Below are 21,556 nucleotides of genomic sequence, written 5' to 3'. Positions count from 1 at the left end.
ACAAACGGAATGTAAACCAGCCTAACATATTAAATCCAGTAAGTAGTGTTTCATAAAATATTGATACAATACAATGATTGCAGCTCTTCTCTTCTCTAGTCCTGGCTGGTCATGCTGCTTTGCCGGACCCTTGGCAGAGTGGGGGACTGTGCAGAGGACGTGTTTGTAGAGGAGCGCTGTAGCACCAGGCTACAATGTGAACGTTGACACTAGTCGGATCACTACAGACGCTCAAATTGTAACAAATCAAGTAGCTGAGTGGGAAGGCTGATCCTTTTGCCCAGCAGACATTTTTGTCTCAATAATGATTTTTTTTTTGGTTGTATAGAATGGCTCGCTGACTTTATTCATTTGTCCTTTTATCTTTATTTGCAGCTCATTAGCCTTCAGCCAGTGGCTCACAAATTAACATTGTGGTCACGGTGCGGGACCTTTGTGACGGACCTCAAAAGCTACTCTTTCCCAATGTTAATAGACCCGCAAACTAGTACCCCTGTCCTTTTATCAGAATGTGCCACCTGTAATTGAAACAGATGGAGGCCTGCACGTCTGATTTGTTGAACCGACAGAACTTCTGTTCACATACCTCTCATTCATCACACACAACTGCAGTTCTTAACGCTGAACTACAAACTGCCATTTTAGCATGAAAGGTAAAGGAAAGAAACTTTGATCCAGTCTAGTTCCTTCTTTGGTTTCTTCTCATCTTTTCGGCTCCCCCCCCCCCACACACACACACACACACACACACACACACACACACACACACACACACACACACACACACCCCTCTAGCATTTTATTTACTGCCCTTGCCAACTGTGTGAAGAGGATGGGTATAGATACACCCAGAGGTGTTCTGCACTCGGCTCCTGTGTCTCTGTGTTTGTGCCACAAATTAACCTGTGTGTCCAATTCGCTATAGCGGCCCGTTTTTTTTGATTGGACAGCGCATGTGTGGAGATGGTGGGCGGAGGCCAGTGTAGGCCTATCACAGAGCGGCGCACCCCTCAGGCTGTCAGCGAGCAGTATTGCCATGGTGATGTCATCCTCAAGCTGTGAGCCCGCCTCCATCAGACAAAGCACACTGATTACTGGGAGAGGGTGGAGAGGGGAGTGATGGGGAATCTGATGATTAGGCTACGAGCCGTGGGCAGACCGATGGCACAATTGATTCTGATCAGCTTCCACACACACACACACACACACACACACACACACACACACACACACACACACACACACACACACACACACACACACACACACACACACACACACACGGCTGTGACGTGACTTTAGGAGGTCTGGCATCTTTTTGTCATTGGTTTATTTTGTAAAGCGTAGCTACTCAAACAATCCCTTCATTTCATTCAAAGCCTTAAGACTGAGACACTTCCTCTGCAGTTGGAGACAAAACCTGTAACAGGCTGGATGTGGCTGACTTTTTTAAAGATCACCATTTCAATAAACAGTTTTTTTTGCTGTTTGTCTTTCAAACAGATGACAGTGTTGACAATCTATTCATGATAGTAATCATAATAATATTTTTCACCATGCCATGGGGCCTCATTCAACAATATCTTAAGTTTGTTGTTTGTTTTACGTCAGATTCACGAAATGTTCTCACACTGCAAAATAGTTCATCCCCGACGATGATGAAGCACTATTTATTATCTGTCATCCTTTAAAATGTTGATGACGTATGAAGCTCAAACTCATTTGCTTCCTGACTGCATTCAGGAGTTGTTTGAAATAAGACAGAGTCAGTATGAATTAAGGGGGACAGGTATGTTTAATACAAGGAATTAAAAAAAAAGGGTATTTTGATAGCGTCAATATCAAAATACAAAAATCAAAACGCTCGTACTCATTCAGTGTTGAAGTGTGCATGTTTATTTATTTAAAAACACCATAATGCTTTGTACGATGATGAAATTATTGAAAATTTAATTAATAATAAACTTAATGTTATATATATATATATATATATATATATATATATATATATATATATATATATATATATATATATATATAACATTTCAACTTTTGATCTGAAAACATGTCAAGTCTTGACTTCAAACTCATTTTGGTGGTATTGTATTATTATATATGTATTATTATTATATATATATATATATATATATATATATATATATATATATATATATATATATATATATATATATATATATATATATATATATAATACCAGTTATTTAACCAGCTATTTTGTATTGCCTATTATTTCTAATAACTCTTGGACCTTGAGCCTTACTTTAAAAAGACCAAAAAAACCTAACAGAACAAATTTTTGTTAGTTTTAACAATAGTCTACTTTGAATCATTCATTTGCACACATTATGAATGACGGATCAAAAATGAGTTTGAAGTCAAGACTTGACATGTTTTCAGATCAAAAGTTGAAATGTTATATAATTGTAAAATGTGAGGATGAGAACACAGTTTGGATAAAAGGACCTGTGTTGAATTGATGTACAAAAATGATTAAAGCCATAGAAAAATATTTGAAAGTCTATTCTAATGTAAATCAGTCAAACGGGAAGGAATGAGGAGTCTGTTTTATGAATTAAATTTTGATCCTTTAGAAGATCTAAATCACAGTGTTCTCTCTCTTCCTATGATTCTGACTGATTCTTTCTCAGATTACATTTTTATTCCCAGCATTGTGAGATTCAATTCAGAATTGACTTCATCACAGTTAATTATCTCAGAAGTACCTTAATCCTCATGTAGCCCTCATAAATAAAATCGTTTTTATTGATTGTCTTTAAAAAATATGGATTGACTTTGTATAAAATAGTTTTGTTTTAAGAGCTATTTATTGGAAATATAATTTGTATGAATGACTGCACAATCTTCTGTGTGATAACGGTTCCACCAAACCGCTACGGTTCCTTACGGTCAGACATGAGTGTCTCTGATGGTTCCTGCTGCATCTTCAAGCAGAAAGGCTCATCTGCTGGTCTCTGGTGACTTGTTTCTGCCATTGCTTTGTCATCATTGCCCAGATGACACTCTGTCAAATGGTCCAGTGGGACCATTGTGTGTGTGTGTGCTGGGGGGGTATTCATGGTGTGTGTGTGTGTGTGTATGCCGGGGGGGGTATTCATGGTGTGTGTAGATGGGGTTACAAAGGTTAAGGGGAGCTAATTTCACGGCTTTTTATTTGCACTGGTCTCAGGAGATGAGCTCTCTATAAGCATTATCGCTTCCAGCTGGTTGTAATGGGACAGACGGGACGACACACACACACACACACACACACACACACACACACACACACACACACACACACACACACACACACACACACACACACACACACACACCCCCCATCCAAGGCCCTTAATCAAAATAGTCTGTCATTTGATTATGTACCTCTCATACATCCAGACATAATTCATTTTGTAGTTGTGCTTTTGTTCGAGCAGTTATTTGCCTTAAAGAACATGTATAATTTATTCAGTTGTTTTTTTCCTTAGTTAATGTTCCGGCGTACAAAAATATGTTAGACGATAGTGTTTGTTCCCAACCTTGTGTCATGACTTTGTGTTGGTCCCTTCCTGACTTTCCAGACTGTGAACCGGGCCTCATGAGCCACCAGACCACCCTCTCAAAGCTCCTGGTCTCCTGGACCATAAACTGTTGTTCAGATGACTTTTATTTAGATTTAACTTCCTCAGTCCTGAAACACAAGTTACATGAAATCAGGAAATCACCACAGGATTCACTTCCTGATTATGTTATAGCAGCCAATAATAGTGTGAACCGTCTCGTCATGATTTATGACTGCAACCTTTCAGATCTGTGCTATATTGGAATAAGGGAAACGTGAGTGTGTTGACTGTTTGTAGACCAGGTTCTGGAGTCCAGAGTCTTCCCAAGCTCTCAAAGTTGTAGTGCCCACATCCACCCTTGATCTTCTCCCTCATCTTTTCACCGTTTTATTAGAACAATAAACGATCTCCTGCTTTGCATCTGTGTGCAACAGCAAGTTGCTTTAAAGGTCGCATATTATGCAAAATGCTCCTTTTCCATGGCTAAAGTTAAAATTGCTTGTCAGACATCTCCTGTCAGAATGCCATGAAATGTGCTTCCAAGAGAAAGAAACATTTAGATTTCCCCTGCAGTCCTTGAGCCTCTGTATCCTCTTTCTGGCCTGTAGGTGCACCTGCGATCCGCGGAGCGTCTTCGAGACTTGTGCTGTGCCAACCGGGGCACTTTCATCAAGGTGGGCCAGCACATCGGTGCTCTGGACTACCTGCTGCCTGAGGAGTACACGTCCACGCTGAAGGTGCTCCACAGCCGGGCTCCTCAAAGCAGTATGGAGGAGATCAAGCAAGTCATCAGAGAAGACCTCGGCAAGGAGGTAAGTTCAGATAGTCTGGGTCTCTAACATGATGGTGACGACTCTGATTCTATAAAGATTATGAAGAGTCACAGTGCTGTCTTCTCGCCGCTCGTCTTATGTATGTAATAACTTGCAGGTTGTTGTGTTATAGCCTTCAGTGTGATTCCTATGGTTACTTAGACAGTCTAGAACAGGTTGGTCAGTAGATGCCTTTTATTTGCTGTGGAGTTCAGAAAAAAATGAACCTCATTTCAAAATATGTTGCTTTGTCCCCGTGTAATATTTGTGTCTGTGTGACAGCATTTATGACAAAAACAATTGTTTGAAAAATATATTTCATTATTCAATTAATAGAATATATTTAATAGGTTAATCACCCCAGCCCACAGTGGGTAAAGGCCTTAAAACCTCTACTTTAAAAACTACTGATCTCATGTGACATGAACATATCTCCTAGTTGTCAAACAACTATTAGTTTTATTAGGCCTATATGTTGTTATAAGTTAATTAGGTGTGTGTGTGTGTGTGTGTGTGTGTGTGTGTGTGTGTGTGTGTGTGTGTGTGTGTGTGTGTGTGTGTGTGTGTGTGTGTGTGTGTGTGTGTGTGTGTGTGTGTGTGTGTGTGTGTGTGTGTGTATGTATGAAAAAAAGAGGAAAGCACTCAAAGCAAAGTCGATCCTCACCGCAGCAATAAAGTACAGTAACTGCAACTTTATCACCTAGAAACCCAACTGGCAAACTTAGAGTTCAGCGGCCGCGGCACTGGACCTCTCCCCGATAGAAGACAGTTTACCCACTTTACTCGCAGTGGAGAATTTAAACACAGTAAAGCCCAGCGGTGTGGGGCGACGCTATTACTTACAGCAGCAACAACAATTCACAGCAGTGAACGGGACTCAGCGGTCCGTAATATACACAGTGACGTTAAAGTTAAACAAACAAACAAACAAGGTTACACTAATGCACTATGGCCTATCGCTGCCCAGACAAAAGCCTCTTACTTGAGTACTCGGCGTGTGTTCTTCTGTCTTTTGTTCGGCGGAGTTCATCCAGCCGATGACCGGGGACCGTAACGCTCTGTCAGCGGGTTAACGGCAAGCTGGTCCTCGTGAGGCAGCGGGGGAAACGGCGAATGTCGACTTGTAAATCCAGGAATTTTGTAATCTTCATTCTGCAGGTGATTTGAGAGAGCTCCGGGCACAGAATTGTCCTTCGCCCTCTCGGGATCCAAGTGTTCGTGAACACAAAAACAGTCTGTTCTTCAAGCGAGGTTAGCATTGTAACCTAGGCCGATATTGTTTTTACCTCCTGTAGCAGTCGCAGTGTGAAGGTGTGCCTCAATGTTCATAGCTTTGTTGATGTCATGGCCGTGTCACAGGGACTCCCTGGGGTTCCCGTGGGTCTTGTCCAATGAGGCACCAGTGTTGTGGTTTAAACCAAATCTCACACTCGGGTGAGATTTTTACCGCTTGATGGGGGTTTGGCGCATTTTCATATTCTCGGCTTTCCTTTTACATGTAGGCCTCTCTATGTTTCCCACACATGGTGAAGGCCCAACAGTTGCTCTTGGAGGTCTGCAAAAAAAAAAAAAAAAAAAATCACAAATGATTAATGCATAGCCAAGACGAGACATAGCTGTAATGTTAAATTGATCCTTTTTTATTTTGTATTTATTGAATTCATTTATCTTTGTATTTCTTTGGGGTTTTAGTTTGATTGTGTTGTTCATGGCAGACTCAGAGTTTTCTCTCTGAAGGTAAGAGCATGTGCGCTTTGTAGGAAGCAGACGAAAGAACAAATAAAAACAGAAGTAGGTATGTCTGACATTCTGTCCTCATTTCATTTTATAACCAAGCCATACTCCTGATGTAGCTCTTAATGCTGCTGTTAGTGCAGAGCGCAGCGTTTGCTTTCACACTAGTTCTTATGGCAGCCTTTTAGAGCCTGCTGGAGGCCAGGCAATTGTTCTGTCACTCTCAGACACAGTACATTGGTCTTCTCCCTCTACGACACACTCCCCAGTCTACATGTTGCTGCCCACATGATGCAGACCCAGTCTGCAATTTTGCCCTGCACTTTATACCAAGGTAGCTAAACCTTTTAATATTTGTTGGTCGTTGTGGCTGGTGTTGCAAATCACTGATTTTGTTGTAGATGTATTGTTTTGTGGCAATATTTGATTTTTAGTCTGATGGCACTAGAATTAAGTTCATCTGTGTGTAATTGGAGGGGCATACACAGGAGATACTGATCAAAGCAGGAAGTAGCCAGACCCCTACATTTCTTCTCACGACTTCTTCTCACGACTTCTCACCACTGAGGCTGAGCACCCTTCCAGAATAGTAATATTGTATGACTACACACTTTTTTTTGTTGTTCATTTCCTTCCTTTTGTTTCTAGTGCATTTCTTCTCATCGACGTACAGGGAACACACTCGGGACATTTGATTGTGTGTCACGCTATACTGGTTTCAAAGTCTTCAGTAACCTCAAACGGCAAATTCGTAACGTTTTTATTCTGAGGGAATAAAACCTGCGGTCGCGAGTCCGATTCCGTTTGGAGCCGTTTGTGTCTGTGACTTCTGCATGTCTCCAGCCCGCTATGAAGGGCCACCTTAAACACTTTGGATTGGTTCGGTTTTTTAAAACTCTATAGACGTGTCGTCCAGTTTTGGCAACAAAACCAGGGAGGTTGTCTTCAGTCTGTAGTTGAGCAAAGTGTCTAGAGACTGACTGAGTCTACACCATAGACAACCCATTTCACAATGGCTGCTTTATGTGGAACAACCCAGGTAAATCTAGATTTTAAAGTGATATGCAGACGAGAACAGTTCAGTGTACGCCATGAATGTATTGAAAAGTACTAAACTAACAACGTTTGTCCTACAGAAAGCATCCAGTATTATGGAGACAAGCCTTGGCTACAGCATAAGTGGGGAGATGGTGGTAATGCTAGAAACAACACATACTGAAATGTGAAACACTTCTCGAGGGAAGTTAGGCAGTAATAGAAGGCATACATGATCTTAGGTCCCCTATAAAACAATTGGAAAGCGGTGGAATGTGCTAATAAGGTTGAATCTAATCTGCAATCCCATTCAACTCAAATTGCTCCCCTGTAACTCAAAGCCACTTCTATAGAATGTTCTCCTCCTTTCTTCCTTGTGTATTTTAGATTAAGGTGTGCATTCAGCATGATTTCTTCCTGTATCTGTGCGGGATGTCATTATCCTTGAAAAGACGGTAATATAGTTCCTCTGTCTACAAAGAGGGCAGCAGTATGAATCAGCCCTCCTCCCCTCTGGAGTGGCAGGAGAAGAAGTGACACTGATGAGCAGCGCCAGGCAGCTCTGGAGTCAGGAGAGCAGCTTCAGCATCATTTCCGCATACTCTTTTTTTCCCAACATGTGTATGCATTCTCATGTAGCGAGCAGTCAGTAGTGGCGTGCTGTTTTCAGCACCATTTGTGGTGACATATGCATTCCCACTGTGCATGGATTTGGAGCTTTGCCTGAGTTCTGGCTGTCATTTCCCCTCCACAGTGAAACTGCTGAAAGGCCAGCTTGTGCAATATGTCGTTTTACCAAAAATCTGTTTCCAGGCCAAATATTGCACTTTTTTGCTGCTAAGGCATTCCGAAAGAAAACACAAGTGCATCATGGGGGCATCTGTACATGGGTGTACATGATTCAGGAAGTGGCAGTACGTTCTCCACGATAAGCCAACAAATGAAACATGGCATGGAACTTTCCTACTGATGGTTTTATGTCTTGTAACCACATGGGTCAGACTGGAGTCTTCTGCTTTAAATATCAGTCCAGTTTTAATTAGAGCTTTTTAATTGACTCTGCATGTAAGATCATGATAAGGACAAACTTGCAGCCTTGCTTTGTGTCAAGGAAATTTAGAAAATCGATCATGTTCTGTTGTCTTTCACATAGGTGTTAGTGTATACAGTGTTTGTATACTATAGTAATCAGTGGCGGACTGTGTATTTTATACCTGAGCCTTCAGTGCTGTCCTACTACAGCTGAACCACCTCATTATGACGCCACAGCTACGGGTTATTATTGGTTTTGTGTAAAAAAAACTCATATTCACATAACACTGCAACATTAAGTGGAATAAAATGTGACATGAAGCTCAACACCTAGGAGGGCTACAAATACACTAACTGTAGAGTGCCGATACATGAATACGCACAAAACAATAAAGGATGCATTGATAAAGGCCAGGTACAATAATCAAAAAGCTGTTAGAATGGAGGTAAAGGGATGGATTTACCTGTGCTATAGCTCACATGGGGCATTGTGCTTAACGTACATCTCCACAGTACTAATTCCATCCATTCCTCGCTCCTTATGAAACATTTGAGCAGGAAGTGTTGACTTTCAGTGAGGGTAACGGTCAATCAGAGGATCCCCGGCTCCGCTAGTTCATGACGATGTGTCCTTGGGCAAGACGCTTAACCCCAAATAGCTCCCGCAGGCTGTTCCTGCCATGTATGAATTATTAGTTAGTCCTGATGAGCAGGTGGCACCTTGCATGGTAGCCCCTGCTATGGATGTGAATGGGTGAATGTTGACATGTAGTGTTAAAGCGTTTTGAGTGGTCAGAAAACTAGAAAAGCACAAAAGTTAATTTACCATTAGTGGATGAAAACAGTACTTATGTCAGAACTTCAGGGAGTGTGACATGACTCTGCATAAACAACATCAAATCAAAACTAATCCGAAGATCCGAAAACGAGGATGTTCGGAACACGTTTGGGACACGGACCACAGATGTGTTTTTGATTGTAACGGGGATAAGCATGAAGGTGGAAGGGAATGAAGATCCGGCAGCAGCAGACGTATGTGTGACTGCTTGTGGCTGGGTTGCAGGCAGGCCGAGCAGGAAGACTGGCAGGTGGGTGGAGATCCTCTATCTGGCGAGGAGTGAATGGGGAGCAGCAGCAGCAGAAGATGCTGCAGATGAGCTGAAGGGAGGCAGGTGTGTAGACCGGGAGGGATGATGAGCCGATTGCAGGCAGCGGGAACAGGAACCAGGAAAGAAGACCACACAAAGACAGAGACAGACGGGGGAGAACTAGAAACACAGGGAGGGGCAAACCACAAGGGAAAGGCCAGGCAGCTCCTTGACGGAATCTGGTGAAATATAAAACAGGAGAAATTAGGAGAGAAGGTCTGCTACCGGACCCTGAGCCGGATATTTAGACAGTTAGACGGGGATGTTAGAGTGGAGACTTTGATTTCCTCTCCTCAATAAAAGCAATCGCTCTTATTTCTTCTGTGCTGCGATGATTTATGTGTCGTCACCCAGCAGCCAAAATGGCCACCTTGCCTTGCGGACACAGACACCGATGTGTTGCCATCCAACTGTGAGGCCTCCGGGGGGGGCCGTTTTATTTGTGCCATAACTCATTTCAGGGAACGTATTTCACTGCGGGTCTACCTTCTGGGAGCCAGGCCCATGCGCATACATTACCATGTTTATTAAACTCCATTGCTGAGATTAGCATAAGCAGTGATTGGGTGGTATGAACCAGAGGCTACAGGCCAGGCACTGGTGACACAACCAGGACTACAAACACTGCAAACATGACGGTGCCAACCTTCTTTCTTTCTTTTTTTTTAACTGTGTCTGAAAGTTATCCAAATAATAATAAATGTTCATGTTTAGATTTCACTGTGATTTCTCTGATTTCACGCTGCTGCTTAAAGTGACAAGACCACCTGAGAAAATGACACATTTCCTTAACCCATGAAAGCTCATTGCATGTCAGATCCTATTGGATGCTCTTCGTCGTAGTAGGCAGACACTGCTGGCTGCAGACAATTTCATTCCATTTAGCATATTTGCATAATGAATAACTCAGCTGTTCCCACACAGGATCCCATGCTGCTTGCATAATTCATCATCTGATGGCATCTTCTACAGGGCGCATGTTCAGCCTCTACACCTGATGGGCCAACATCGTGTTCAAATTAGCCTCTTTTTATGTTTCACTAGGTACAAACAGCAGGGGAATTCCCCCCACGGTACAGTAGTATGAATATGAAGGAAGTCCTTCTCCCAGCCAAAACCAACACTAGCTAAGCATGCTACATACGAGACTGTGCTAGATGAGGCCTTAGTCTTGTATTGTAATATGATTGCCATACTTTTGGTGAAATTGTCCCCATCTTCAGGCCTTACTTGTTCTATGCAGAAAGGGAACTGAAACATCTGACACAAGTGGCAAGCTTTCAAATATTGCAGAACTTGGTTTAATGTGATTCTGTATACAAATTCCAGGGGTTCAGACTAATAAATATAGTTATAGATACAAAGTGGTATTTGCTGCATGATAGGCTGATAACTTCAAAGATCAAGTTGTATACCTGTGAAAAATTGGGTAAGTCATGAGCCAGAAAATACCTCCACATACTTAAAGTCCATAAAGGAGATGCACTGTGTGGGAATAGAAGCTGCAGGCTGCCTGTGAGGCAGCCAAGGAATACTGTTCTGTTGCTCTAATGACTCCAGGTCCTTAGGGAAGCCTCTTTAACCTTCAAACCCACACACCTAGTTATGCGTGTGTGTTCTGTGTCCACAGAGATAAGTGGAGGCTAATGAGGGACTACCTGTGCTCAAAGGGCACACTGGGGGCTTAATGCTCACTCCTGTGATAGATGTTTGTGGGTGGGCAGCGTCTTTACATCTGCCTGTATGTTAAGGTTATGCTAAATACAGATTGCCTCTGACAGCAGCAAGGCTGATCATATTAAAGCTTTAAGAACATCACATCGTCCTTGTGATCGGTATCAGGCTCCAGAGTATTTTTCTGACTCCCACTCTTCCCAGTATACTCGTTTTATTCCTGTCGTGGCTTTGCTTTGTGCGGCTACGATGGCTTGTTCCAGTTGTGAATGTATAGCGTGAAACGAACTGGGAGGCCGTATTTCCTCCTGCGGCACCAAGGAGTGAGAAAGAAGACACAGCAGCATTCGTTGTAACAGTCGAGAATAAAGCCACCGAAACTTCAGTCTTTTACCTCTAACGACACTAACGAATGACGGTTACTTTTAGTTTGGCATTGGAAAGAACGCCAAACTCCTGGTCGTAAGGTGTGTGTGTGTGTGTGTGTGTGTGTGTGTGTGTGTGTGTGTGTGTGTGTGTGTGTGTGTGTGTGTGTGTGTGTGTGTGTGTGTGTGTGTGTGTGTGTGTGTGTGCGCTGACCAGGCTGCGTTACCTCACACATTGGGAGTGAGAATGGGTTGGCAGCTCGGCAGCTGGCGGCTCATCTAGAGTTTCGGCATGGGTCACCTAGTTTTTTCCTCCGCAAAAACAGACAATGAAAACGACGTGTTGAGGTCAGGCCGGTAGCAGCAGTGCTGTCTAGTGTGACACCATGTGTGTTTAAGCCGCAGCGGTTCAGAGGCTGCAGCCATGCTGCTCACACAGGCTGTGACTGCTCTGTCCTGTTAACATGGGCGTCCAAATGACCAAATGGAACGGCTGCATGTCGCGGCCAAACGTGACCATGGGGACTGTGATGAAACCGGTGTACACCCCCCCCCCCCCCCCTCCATGGAGCTATATGGCACAGAGGAAGAAAATATATCAGGCTTTGATACACACACAATCCTTGTTACTGGATACATTCACTGTTCGGGTCAGCAGTATTGCCAGACTTGCCATTTAAGTTGTGTTCAGGAGTAGTAGGAGATGCTTGAGTGTAATGACACATCAGCAGGACTCCATTGATCCCAACACTCTTTTCAAAGTGTTCCTTTGATCCCACTGGGAGCCTCAGCCTTTCTCAGCTTAATGATCTTTCAAACCTCCTCTGTCACCAGAATTGCTTTACCGCTATCTGACTGCTGGATCCAACAGAGAGGTCTCTCTGCAAAAAAATATTCGTCTACCAAATAAGACATTTTGGCTATTATTGAGTCTTCAAATCTTGCTTTCTTATAAATACACAATCGTTCTCCTGCTGGCAGCACGAATCAACTTGAAATTTTGGAAACTGAAGTTCAAATTCATGGAGAAATTCACCTAAACACAGGGAGAGATGCTAAATCAAACACAAGACCTTGTTGCTATGATGTGACAGTACTAACCCCTGAGACTGCTGAAACAAGGGGTGTTGCTGCACATGCTGAACATTCTCACTAAGAAGATGTGTGTGAGTCTTAAGATGAATGACTTGTTAAGTTATGTTTGTCTTTTGAAAAGACAATGGTGAGAGATCATTACAAAATGAAAGACCTTCCTGTCCTATTCTATGATGTTGTTTTTCCTTTCATGCCCATTTCAAACCGTTTAAACCTTTCTATACAAGGGAGGTATTTTGCTTATCAAGTTTCCCCATGGTTTTCAAATTAAAGCATTTTAAATTTAGGGTCGGGTTGGGTTCACAACCACTTGGTTAGGATAAGGTTAGGTTAAGGCAACAAAAGCATTTGGTTAGGTTTAGTAGAAATTAGTGCTGGGCAACGATTACAATTTTTAATCGCATGATTGTTATGCTCAAAGTTCAATAATGAATTCAAAAGTAGTGTATTGCACAAAGTAGTGTATTGCGCATCAGTGCAATAACATTTGGTTTGCAAACACTTTTTAACAGCAGTATTCCCTTTTCACAGTAGCAGTTATATTTCTGTACAAGTGTGGTGACTTTATTTGAAACGTTCCACTGCTGTGCAACATGAATAAAATGTTCCGCGCACGTTTCAGCAAAATATCTGTCTTCTGTTTTCATGACAGTCAGAGCATGTGAATGCAGCTCCCACTGTTCATCAATATAATGCACTGTAACTCCGAGGTAACCATGGTTACCCAGCGATGTCCAGTAGTCTCCAGTTAGAGCAACAGTTGGTGCACGTTGTAACACTGTCGCTTTTGTAGTCCTCTCCTTCTCATACAACTCGTGTATTCTTCTTGTGATAGTGCGTCTTGAGGGAGGCTCATAGCGCCGTCATTTGTTGCGATCCTAAAGGTGCGTTCACACCAAATGCGGCGCAAACGTACCTTGAGAACGTTCCCACACGCTGCACCAACGTAGTCTGCCGAAGCCTCCCTCCATCGTTTGTTTGGGTGATTTGCTGGCATCAACGGTATGTATTGCGCTTAAAAAAAAAACTGTGTTAATGCGAGATAAAATAATTGTCGGCGTTAATTAATTAATGCGTTAACGCGATAATAACGCGTTAAGTTGCCCAGCACTAGTAGAAATATACATAGCCTTCAGCAGTATACATATATCTACTGTATCCTCGGGCCGGGTGCAAATAGCATTGTTGTCTTCTGACACCTGGTTGCTAATAGCATCTGCCTAATCTCAAACCATGGCATGCCTCTACAAATGAACTGTTCATTTTATATTCATAAGTTGTAGTTATTTAATATGATCAAACTTTCTGCCCTTCAAAGTTCGTATAGTGCCTGTAAGGCTCATTTCTAACCGCATGCCTTAATGGCATTTCATCTTGACAGTACTTGCCTCACTGTTGTGATTTCTATTGTTGTGTTGCTTTGCTTTTTAATGTCAAAGCACTTTGTAAACTCTGTTTTTAAGGGTGCTTTATAAATAGTTATTATTATTGGTTTTTTTTAATTGTGTACATCCAATTCAACTGTTATAATGGTGACATGATGTTTACAAGTTTGAACAGCTGCTGCTCAATCAAAACATTCTCTCTCAATTGACATCTCTTTAAAATTATGGTTTTGAGGCAACAAGGCCTCATTTGTTATTAATTCCTGTTGCCTCGATTCCTTCACATCACTCATGGGCGGGTCTAAGATCGGGGGGGGGGGTACAGAAGCTGAGGAAAGGAATCGAAGATATATGCAAAATGGGAAATGAGAGGCCCAATGTGCGATTAACAAGGTAGCTTACCTGACATTCAACAGAGCTTCTCTCTATACTGTACCCAAATGTCCGGTACCTCAAAAAGTCAGGGTCTTCTGGTCGTATTAATGAGCAATGTGTTACTTTCTTCACATAGCTGCATTTCTTCTTTCAAATTGACATAGCAAGTTCTCAAATAAAAGCCGGTACAATGAAACAAAGAAAGGTTGAAAGTAGTTTCCACTGTGCTGTTTTTCAATCACTGTTAAGCTACCGTCAATAAAGAGTCATGAAATCCTGAACCTATGTTTTACATTAAAAGCCTCCCGGCAACTCAAAGGGCATTAGTTTTCCTGTTCCTTGCAGAATTAATTGTAATAGAAACTGAAATAAAGAGCAGCAGCATGTTTAGTATAACATGACTTTTTGTTGTACTGCTGAATATGTACATTGTACTGAAATACATTATACAAGACGACGTGGCGGTAGTGTTGAGTTTCTTTTTACAGCAAATTAAAACGGATGAGAACAACAAACAGGGAGGCCTCTTACTAAATGATGATAGAGGATATCTCTACTGTTAAATAAGGACCACTATTTTAGAAGACGGTATTCAAAGTGTATTAAAAACATATTCATCTGGTTGTTAACTCAGTTTCAGTCCCCCACACCTTGGTCAGTTTGGTTTCAGGTCAGTAGTCTCAAAAACAAGCCTCATACAACCATTATCATTGCAGTATTGCATATCAATCAGTTCACCTTGTTGCAGTTGATTTGTCGTATTGTTGTCATAACATAACAAAGCCATACTTGGCCAAAGCAGAATGGAGAGAATGAATCACATTTCTAACCACATGTACACCTCTGTCTGTAATTTCTCTAGTTTCCTTTGGTTGTACAGTGTCTCATAATAGCTTTGTAATTTGAGATGATCAGATTGATGACCCTCCTACTATCCCACTATCTACTCCATACCACTTTCCCTTCCATCGTTTTTTATCATTCTGTTTACCCTCTGCTTCCTCCCACGCTTTACTTTTTCATCCCTATCTCTCTCCTGCAGCTGTCAGAGTTATTTGTTTCCTTTGAGGAGGAGCCTCAGGGTGCAGCCTCTTTAGCCCAGGTCCACAAGGCAGTGCTGCATGATGGGAGGACAGTGGCCATCAAGGTCCAACACCCCAAAGTCCAGAGACAGAGCTCCAAGGACATAGCAATGATGGAGGTGAGTCTCTGTCTGTTGTTCTACTTTTAAATAATGGAAGTGTTTGGGTGACATGTGATACACTGGCCACAAATATAATGTATGTTATTCTCTCTTTACAACCTAACATGCTACTGGCAAAAAGTGCAAGAAAAGAAACTTTTCTTAACATGTCCAACAGATTGAACGGACGAGTCAAGGCAACTAATCCCAGCGAACAAAGCTGCTGATACTGGCACAAAGTGGGTAAAGGAGATGTAACTTTGCCTTCCTTTCCCCCGCATAGATTTGAAGACAAAAAAGTATCCAACTATATACCCACTGACCTTAAAGAATTCCTTAAGTTATTGGGAACTTTGGAGGGTAGCCCCACTATGGTTACCAAGGAGCAACAAAACTTTTCAAGACGGTGGCCAAAGACCAGTCTGTCGCTAAAACCCTCGTGGCTGGAAAAAAATCGCTGCTGCATACACTTTATCAATGGAATGAGCCCTCTATCAACCAAACACTGCAGAAAGGAGAGAATAGACAGCTGCACAGGACAGGGGATCCAGCCTCCTTTTCTCGCACCAGCGCTGGAACCCTGACTACTTTGCCTTGTAACAGGCAATTGTGGATCCCGCTGTAGCTACCTGGATGGTCTGCACAACCTGTACAGACAATCAAACATTCCTCAGACAGTCTCTCTCAGGAGTCAAGTCTATAAAGGAAGGCCCATATCGGGCAGTGCACCTATTGCCCCCACCACTTGAAACAGAGCCCCCCTAAGAACTGTGGAATGGTCCAGCCCTGAACCATTCGCCTGAGTCACTTCTGCATACCATGGTGCTGAGCGGTGACGTAAAGCAGCTTGTGTGCAAATGGGTCCACGCCTAGGGGTGTATTGTCTTGCTGTGACAGGGAGTACCATAGCAGGCGGTGGGTGTTGCATCGGTTGATGAACAACTTCCATTTTTCTAAACCGGGTCTAAGTCTGCTTCACCACCTTGGACTGAAGCCTCCACTCGTCTGGTAGGGGTCCATCTCTGGACTTGAGGTCAGCACCACTGTTCTCCGGTCCTGGAATGTGGACAACAGGTTCTACGCTGGCCTCAACTGGACAGTGGATTGGACTCTGCCTTTGCTTGTTGATATAGGTAGGCTCCCCCAGGTGCAGTCATCAGTCCTCGCCATCATGTGCCTCCCATTGAGTTGCACTTGTATAGTGCTATTTCTAGTCTTCCGACCATTCAAAGTGCTTTAACACTACATGTCGTTCACCCATTCATACACTGATGGCAGGGGCTGCTGGAGCAATTTGGGGCAAGTGTCTTGCCCAAGGACACATCAACATGGACTTGCGAAGCCAGGGATCGGACCGCCAAGCGACCACTGCAAGTATGGTTAAGGTGTCTGGTCCACACATGAACCTCCTTGAGATACAGGCAGTGTTTGAGCCATGCACCTTAACCAAACTTGTTGGCGACTGTGGCCAAGTGGTAGAGCTTCAGAGCACCTGTTGTCTCTGAAGGAATTGTTAACTTATCCTTCAACCATACTGCGTTTACCATGTACAGATATTGTAGAAAGTGTGAATTTTAATATTGTTAAGATTTGACACAGTCTGGGTTTTTGCAGAATCATCCAAAATTACCATTATCGTCTGGCAATATGGCTTCTCTAAGCTCAAGCTGAGATAACCCTGAAAACAACATCATTCTACAGCTGTTGTCACAGCCAGAGTGGTATTTACCATAAACTGATCCAGATGTGTGCCTCTTCCACAGGTGATGGAACACATCTGCTCTGGTGCGGCTGATATCAGATTGGCCAGAATCACAATTGAAGGTGTTAATGGACTGGATGTAGTGAACATGATGATGTCCTGATACATACTGGCATAAAATGTTAGCCATTGGCAGGACATCACTGTATATGTATATGCCTTTATTGTACTTGAAAGTGAGACTGATAGTGATTTGTAATTTGAAGGTGATGTTGAAGACGGTCCACTGGCTCTTCCCAAACTTCGCCTTCATGTGGTTGGTGGAAGAGGCCAAGAAGAACATGCCGCTAGAGCTGGACTTCCTTAATGAGGGACACAATGCTGAGAAGGTGGCCAACATGCTGGCCCACTTCCCTTTTCTCAAGGTACACTCACAATTACAGTGCAAGCATTTCTACAAGGCTTACTTTTATAAAGGAAGAAGTCCACAATGGGATTTACTTTTTTAGTTTTGACCCTTTTGGCCACACGTCCTAGTAAACAGCTGGTAATAAGAATACAATAGAATAATAAGAGACAGTTGGTTTCAATTTAAAGTCCTAGTATTTAAAATTCTGCTTGATTCAGTTAATGGAGCTCAGACCTTTACACTGTGTGTGACAGCTTTCTCTGTGCTGCCCGTCAGCTCTTCTAAATTCTAACAGAGCAGGGTTAGCCGAACGCCGTAAATCATATTCCCTTCACTATACAGAGCTGGACTACATGTCCATTATCATTTAATTTCCTGGTGTCCTTTTTCTTCATTCGTCTAAGAACTTTTATTAGCGCTGGTAAATGTGAATTAGACTTCTTTTTACAGCTGTCCTTCTTTGTTCGATGTTCAAAGCCACAGAGCGAAAACGTCTTTGGTTTTGTCTTCTTTTCTGTCATTTGCTTTTTGCTTTTTTCAATTATACAAGTTGGCATGTGATAATGACATGAAACCTAGCAGAATGAAAGATAATTATGTGCAAATGCCCTCCGATACATCCATTAAAACTCCAGCTTGTCCCGAGTTGTGGTCTATAATTAACATAATAATTAAAAGGTCAAATGTCCAAACTTGTGACGGGCCTTAACTGTTGCTCTGTACGTAAGAAAAACATTAGGCTTTAATGACCTTAGATTTTCGAATTCCTTTGTAATTTCTCATCAGCCAGCAATATATTGAATATATGAGCAAGTTTTCTAATGTATACTGTCTATAACGTATGATTGCATCAGTATTTTCATACCCATAAGGGACACAACTGTCAGTGCTTTGCCCAGCAGATCAATCATTAGACTTGCTTGTAATGTAGATCGTCAGGATCAAGGGACAAAGGGACAACAAAACTGCACATGCATACTGGAAATTAGTCATATATTTGACAAATTTGACAGTTCTTACTGCTGTTCTGCTTACATTTCAATCAATGATACATTATTTAAATAATGAAGATGCTTAGGTTACTTACTACAAGTTTCCAATTTTAGATTTAAGGCCTAAAGAAGATCTATACTTTTTTACATCGTCAAAAGCAGAAACAATGGACTTGCTGAAGCCACGGAATGGGGAAAAATAACTAGTAGTGTTAATGCCGTGTCATCTGAGGGTCGTACCGTCACTGGAGTAAAGAGGAAAGTAAATATGGTTCGATATGAAAAATGTCATAATAATACGTGCCATAATAGGTGACACTGTCAGGCATAACAATGGAGGACGTTTCCCTGGACAGCGACTTGCAAAAACCTGCATGTAAAAGAACCATCCATCTACAGTATCTCTGCCAGTAACAGGACGCTGTGTAGACGTGCTCTCTTCCAAGGGCCTGACTAGTTAAGGCATCCAAAAGAAGTAAGTCAGCCATGACTCGGGATTAACCGCTTTTGCCGTAACTGCGGTGATGTATGTCACTTTGAAACTGGCTATCTTAACTCAAACCTATAATCTAATCCACACCTGTAAGAGGGCTGCACAACAGAATAACATCTAGTGAGAAAGTGGTGGAAAGGAAATCAACATTTTGGTCTCTTTCTACAGGTTCCCATGATCCATTGGGATCTGTCCACAAAGAGGATCCTGACCATGGAGTTTGTTGAGGGAGGGCAGATCAATGACAGGGACTACATGAAGAAACACAGCATCAATGTTAACGAGGTACTGCCTGCTGCCGTGTGTGTGTGTGTGTGTGTGTGTGTGTGTGTGTGTGTGTGTGTGTGTGTGTGTGTGTGTGTGTGTGTGTGTGTGTGTGTGTGTGTGTGTGTGTGTGTGTGTGTGTGTGTGTGTGTGTGTGGAGAAGTGAGAGAAAGATAGACATTAAAGTGAGAGTAGTAGTTCTAACCTAGTTGGAGTAGCTGTGATGTCTGATATTACATGAAGTGATCGATTTACTGATGATTGGCTCTCATGGTTCTTTATGTTTACAGCTTTAATTCTTTGCACGGTGACAGAAAAGTGTTGCTTTTACTGAAGAGAAAAAACTGAATTTTAGGGGGGGCAACATGGGGTTCAGTACCTCTCCCAAGGACACTTTGTCACACTAGTTCTGTAATGCATCAACTAAAATTGCTGACAATATTTCATTTGAAATTGATTTTAAGATTGTACAAAAGCAGTTGACCCAATGCTATTGAATGTCAATCAATTAATTAGTAATCAATCAAGGTAACAATTATAAAATTATGAAAAAGGTGATGTTTTTGTTTGAACATTGGCCAGTATCAAATCCTTGATTATTGACAGCTATTCAGCTATTGATCAAACATCCAAATTGTTGTTTGCTATAATTGTTGCTGTACATGATGAATCAACTAATCGTTTCACCAGTCTGCAGCATTAAAAACAGCAGTCTGTGTTCAACACTCTCATGCTCTTACTTACTGTATTATGTCAAATATCCAACATTAGAAAATGCAGACATAATGAATGCTTTGTTCCAATATCAGCACCCACAATATCTAACAATTAGCAATAACTTCATTATTATTAATGGAAGTCACATCAAAATTGTTCCACCAAAAACTGTCCCACTATTATTTAAATTCTAAATCTAAAAATGTTTATTGATGAAGTAACTAGTACAGTTACTATTGGTATTACACATAAATGTATGGTCATGGAATCTGAAATTGTGTGGTGATTTCCTTGAATAACACACACACACACACACACACACACACACACACACACACACACACACACACACACACACAGTCGCATAAGGAGCACAGAGAGGACATTGACAAATACACAAGACACAATAAATGATTTATTGGCCTTTTCATGAACACATACATTGCAACACACACACACATAGATACAGACAGGGACACACTATCTGAGCATTAGGCAGTGATAATGAGTATTATAAGACAGCTGATGAGATAGAATAGAGTAAGCTACACACACACACACACACAAAGCGACAGAATGGACAGAATTATTAGGTGGCAGTGGTGCATGCTGGACCCTGTGTCTGTAATCACAAGATGGATGAGGGCCCAAATAGGCTTTCCTCTGAACTCAGCCCTTGTGGTGACCAGAATGGGACGCTGCTTTGCTTTGCTGATTTTGTTGCCTTCTTCCCCATATCGGTGAGATTTAAGATATGACTGCGTGCACTGATTGGACAAAATCCTTAAAACCCAGTGGTCCAAGAGCCTTTGAACATTTGGGACATAAGTTGGTTCAAATATTTCTAATGTTAACTCAGTGTTGTTTAATGCAGCAAAATCACAGTCACTTTGGGGTTTTTTTGTCAGCTGCTGCTGAAAGTCAACATGCTAATGAGGTTGCCCATAAGCCAAAATCTTAATGTGATAACCACACCATCTTTCTTATGTAATTCTGTCTCATTGCCCACAGTGACTTACTAACCCAGAGAGCTTAAATGGATAGATAACACTGTATGATAGTATTCATTTTGTCCTGTATGTGTGAATGACATTTTTTCTTCGGACTGGGATAAATTGTCTATCCTAATAATTCATCCTTAGTTATATGATGTAGCTTTTACAGAAGATGGTGACTTAATTTAGGCTACAAATGTAGCCAGAATGAATAGATGTATGAATTATTCTTATTCTTTTATTTTCTGCAGACAGAATATTCAGAGTTCTGTATTTAATTGTCATAACTCAATCTCTATTGGACTACAGCTGTGAGGTGCTGACTAGATCTTTAAGGGATATGGATTGTTCGACAGTTTTGAAATGTGCAGAGATGGAAAAATCCTGGGGATGTTTTCAATCATTATTTTTGGCAGCTGTTGATAAACTTGTCCCAGTTAAATCAGTCCGACTTAAAACTAGAACAGAACCTTGGATTATCATTGATATTTTAAATGGCATTAAGTCGAGAAATGACTGTCACCAAATATAACAAATTTAGGAATGAGTTCAGGGAATATAA

The 21,556-nt window shown here is 41.8% G+C and overlaps 1 protein-coding gene across 2 annotated transcripts in view; it reads left to right on the top strand.

The window, feature by feature from the left end:
• Window positions 1–21,556, top strand: part of adck1 (aarF domain containing kinase 1) — a 59,674-nt gene that overhangs the window by 21,905 nt on the left and 16,213 nt on the right. For both annotated transcript variants that reach the window (XM_068717651.1, XM_068717650.1), the window contains exons 4-7: window positions 4,193–4,396; window positions 15,282–15,440; window positions 17,391–17,549; window positions 19,187–19,303. In XM_068717651.1, the coding sequence (XP_068573752.1) occupies window positions 4,193–4,396; window positions 15,282–15,440; window positions 17,391–17,549; window positions 19,187–19,303 (639 nt within the window). The remainder of the gene's footprint in view (window positions 1–4,192; window positions 4,397–15,281; window positions 15,441–17,390; window positions 17,550–19,186; window positions 19,304–21,556) is intronic.

Source organism: Cebidichthys violaceus, unplaced genomic scaffold, assembly GCF_023349555.1.
Source record: "Cebidichthys violaceus isolate CVI_PGR_0920_01 unplaced genomic scaffold, fCebVio1.0.p SCAF_22, whole genome shotgun sequence".
Classification (NCBI taxonomy): domain Eukaryota; kingdom Metazoa; phylum Chordata; class Actinopteri; order Perciformes; family Stichaeidae; genus Cebidichthys; species Cebidichthys violaceus.
This window is presented reverse-complemented; position numbering and strand designations above follow the sequence as displayed.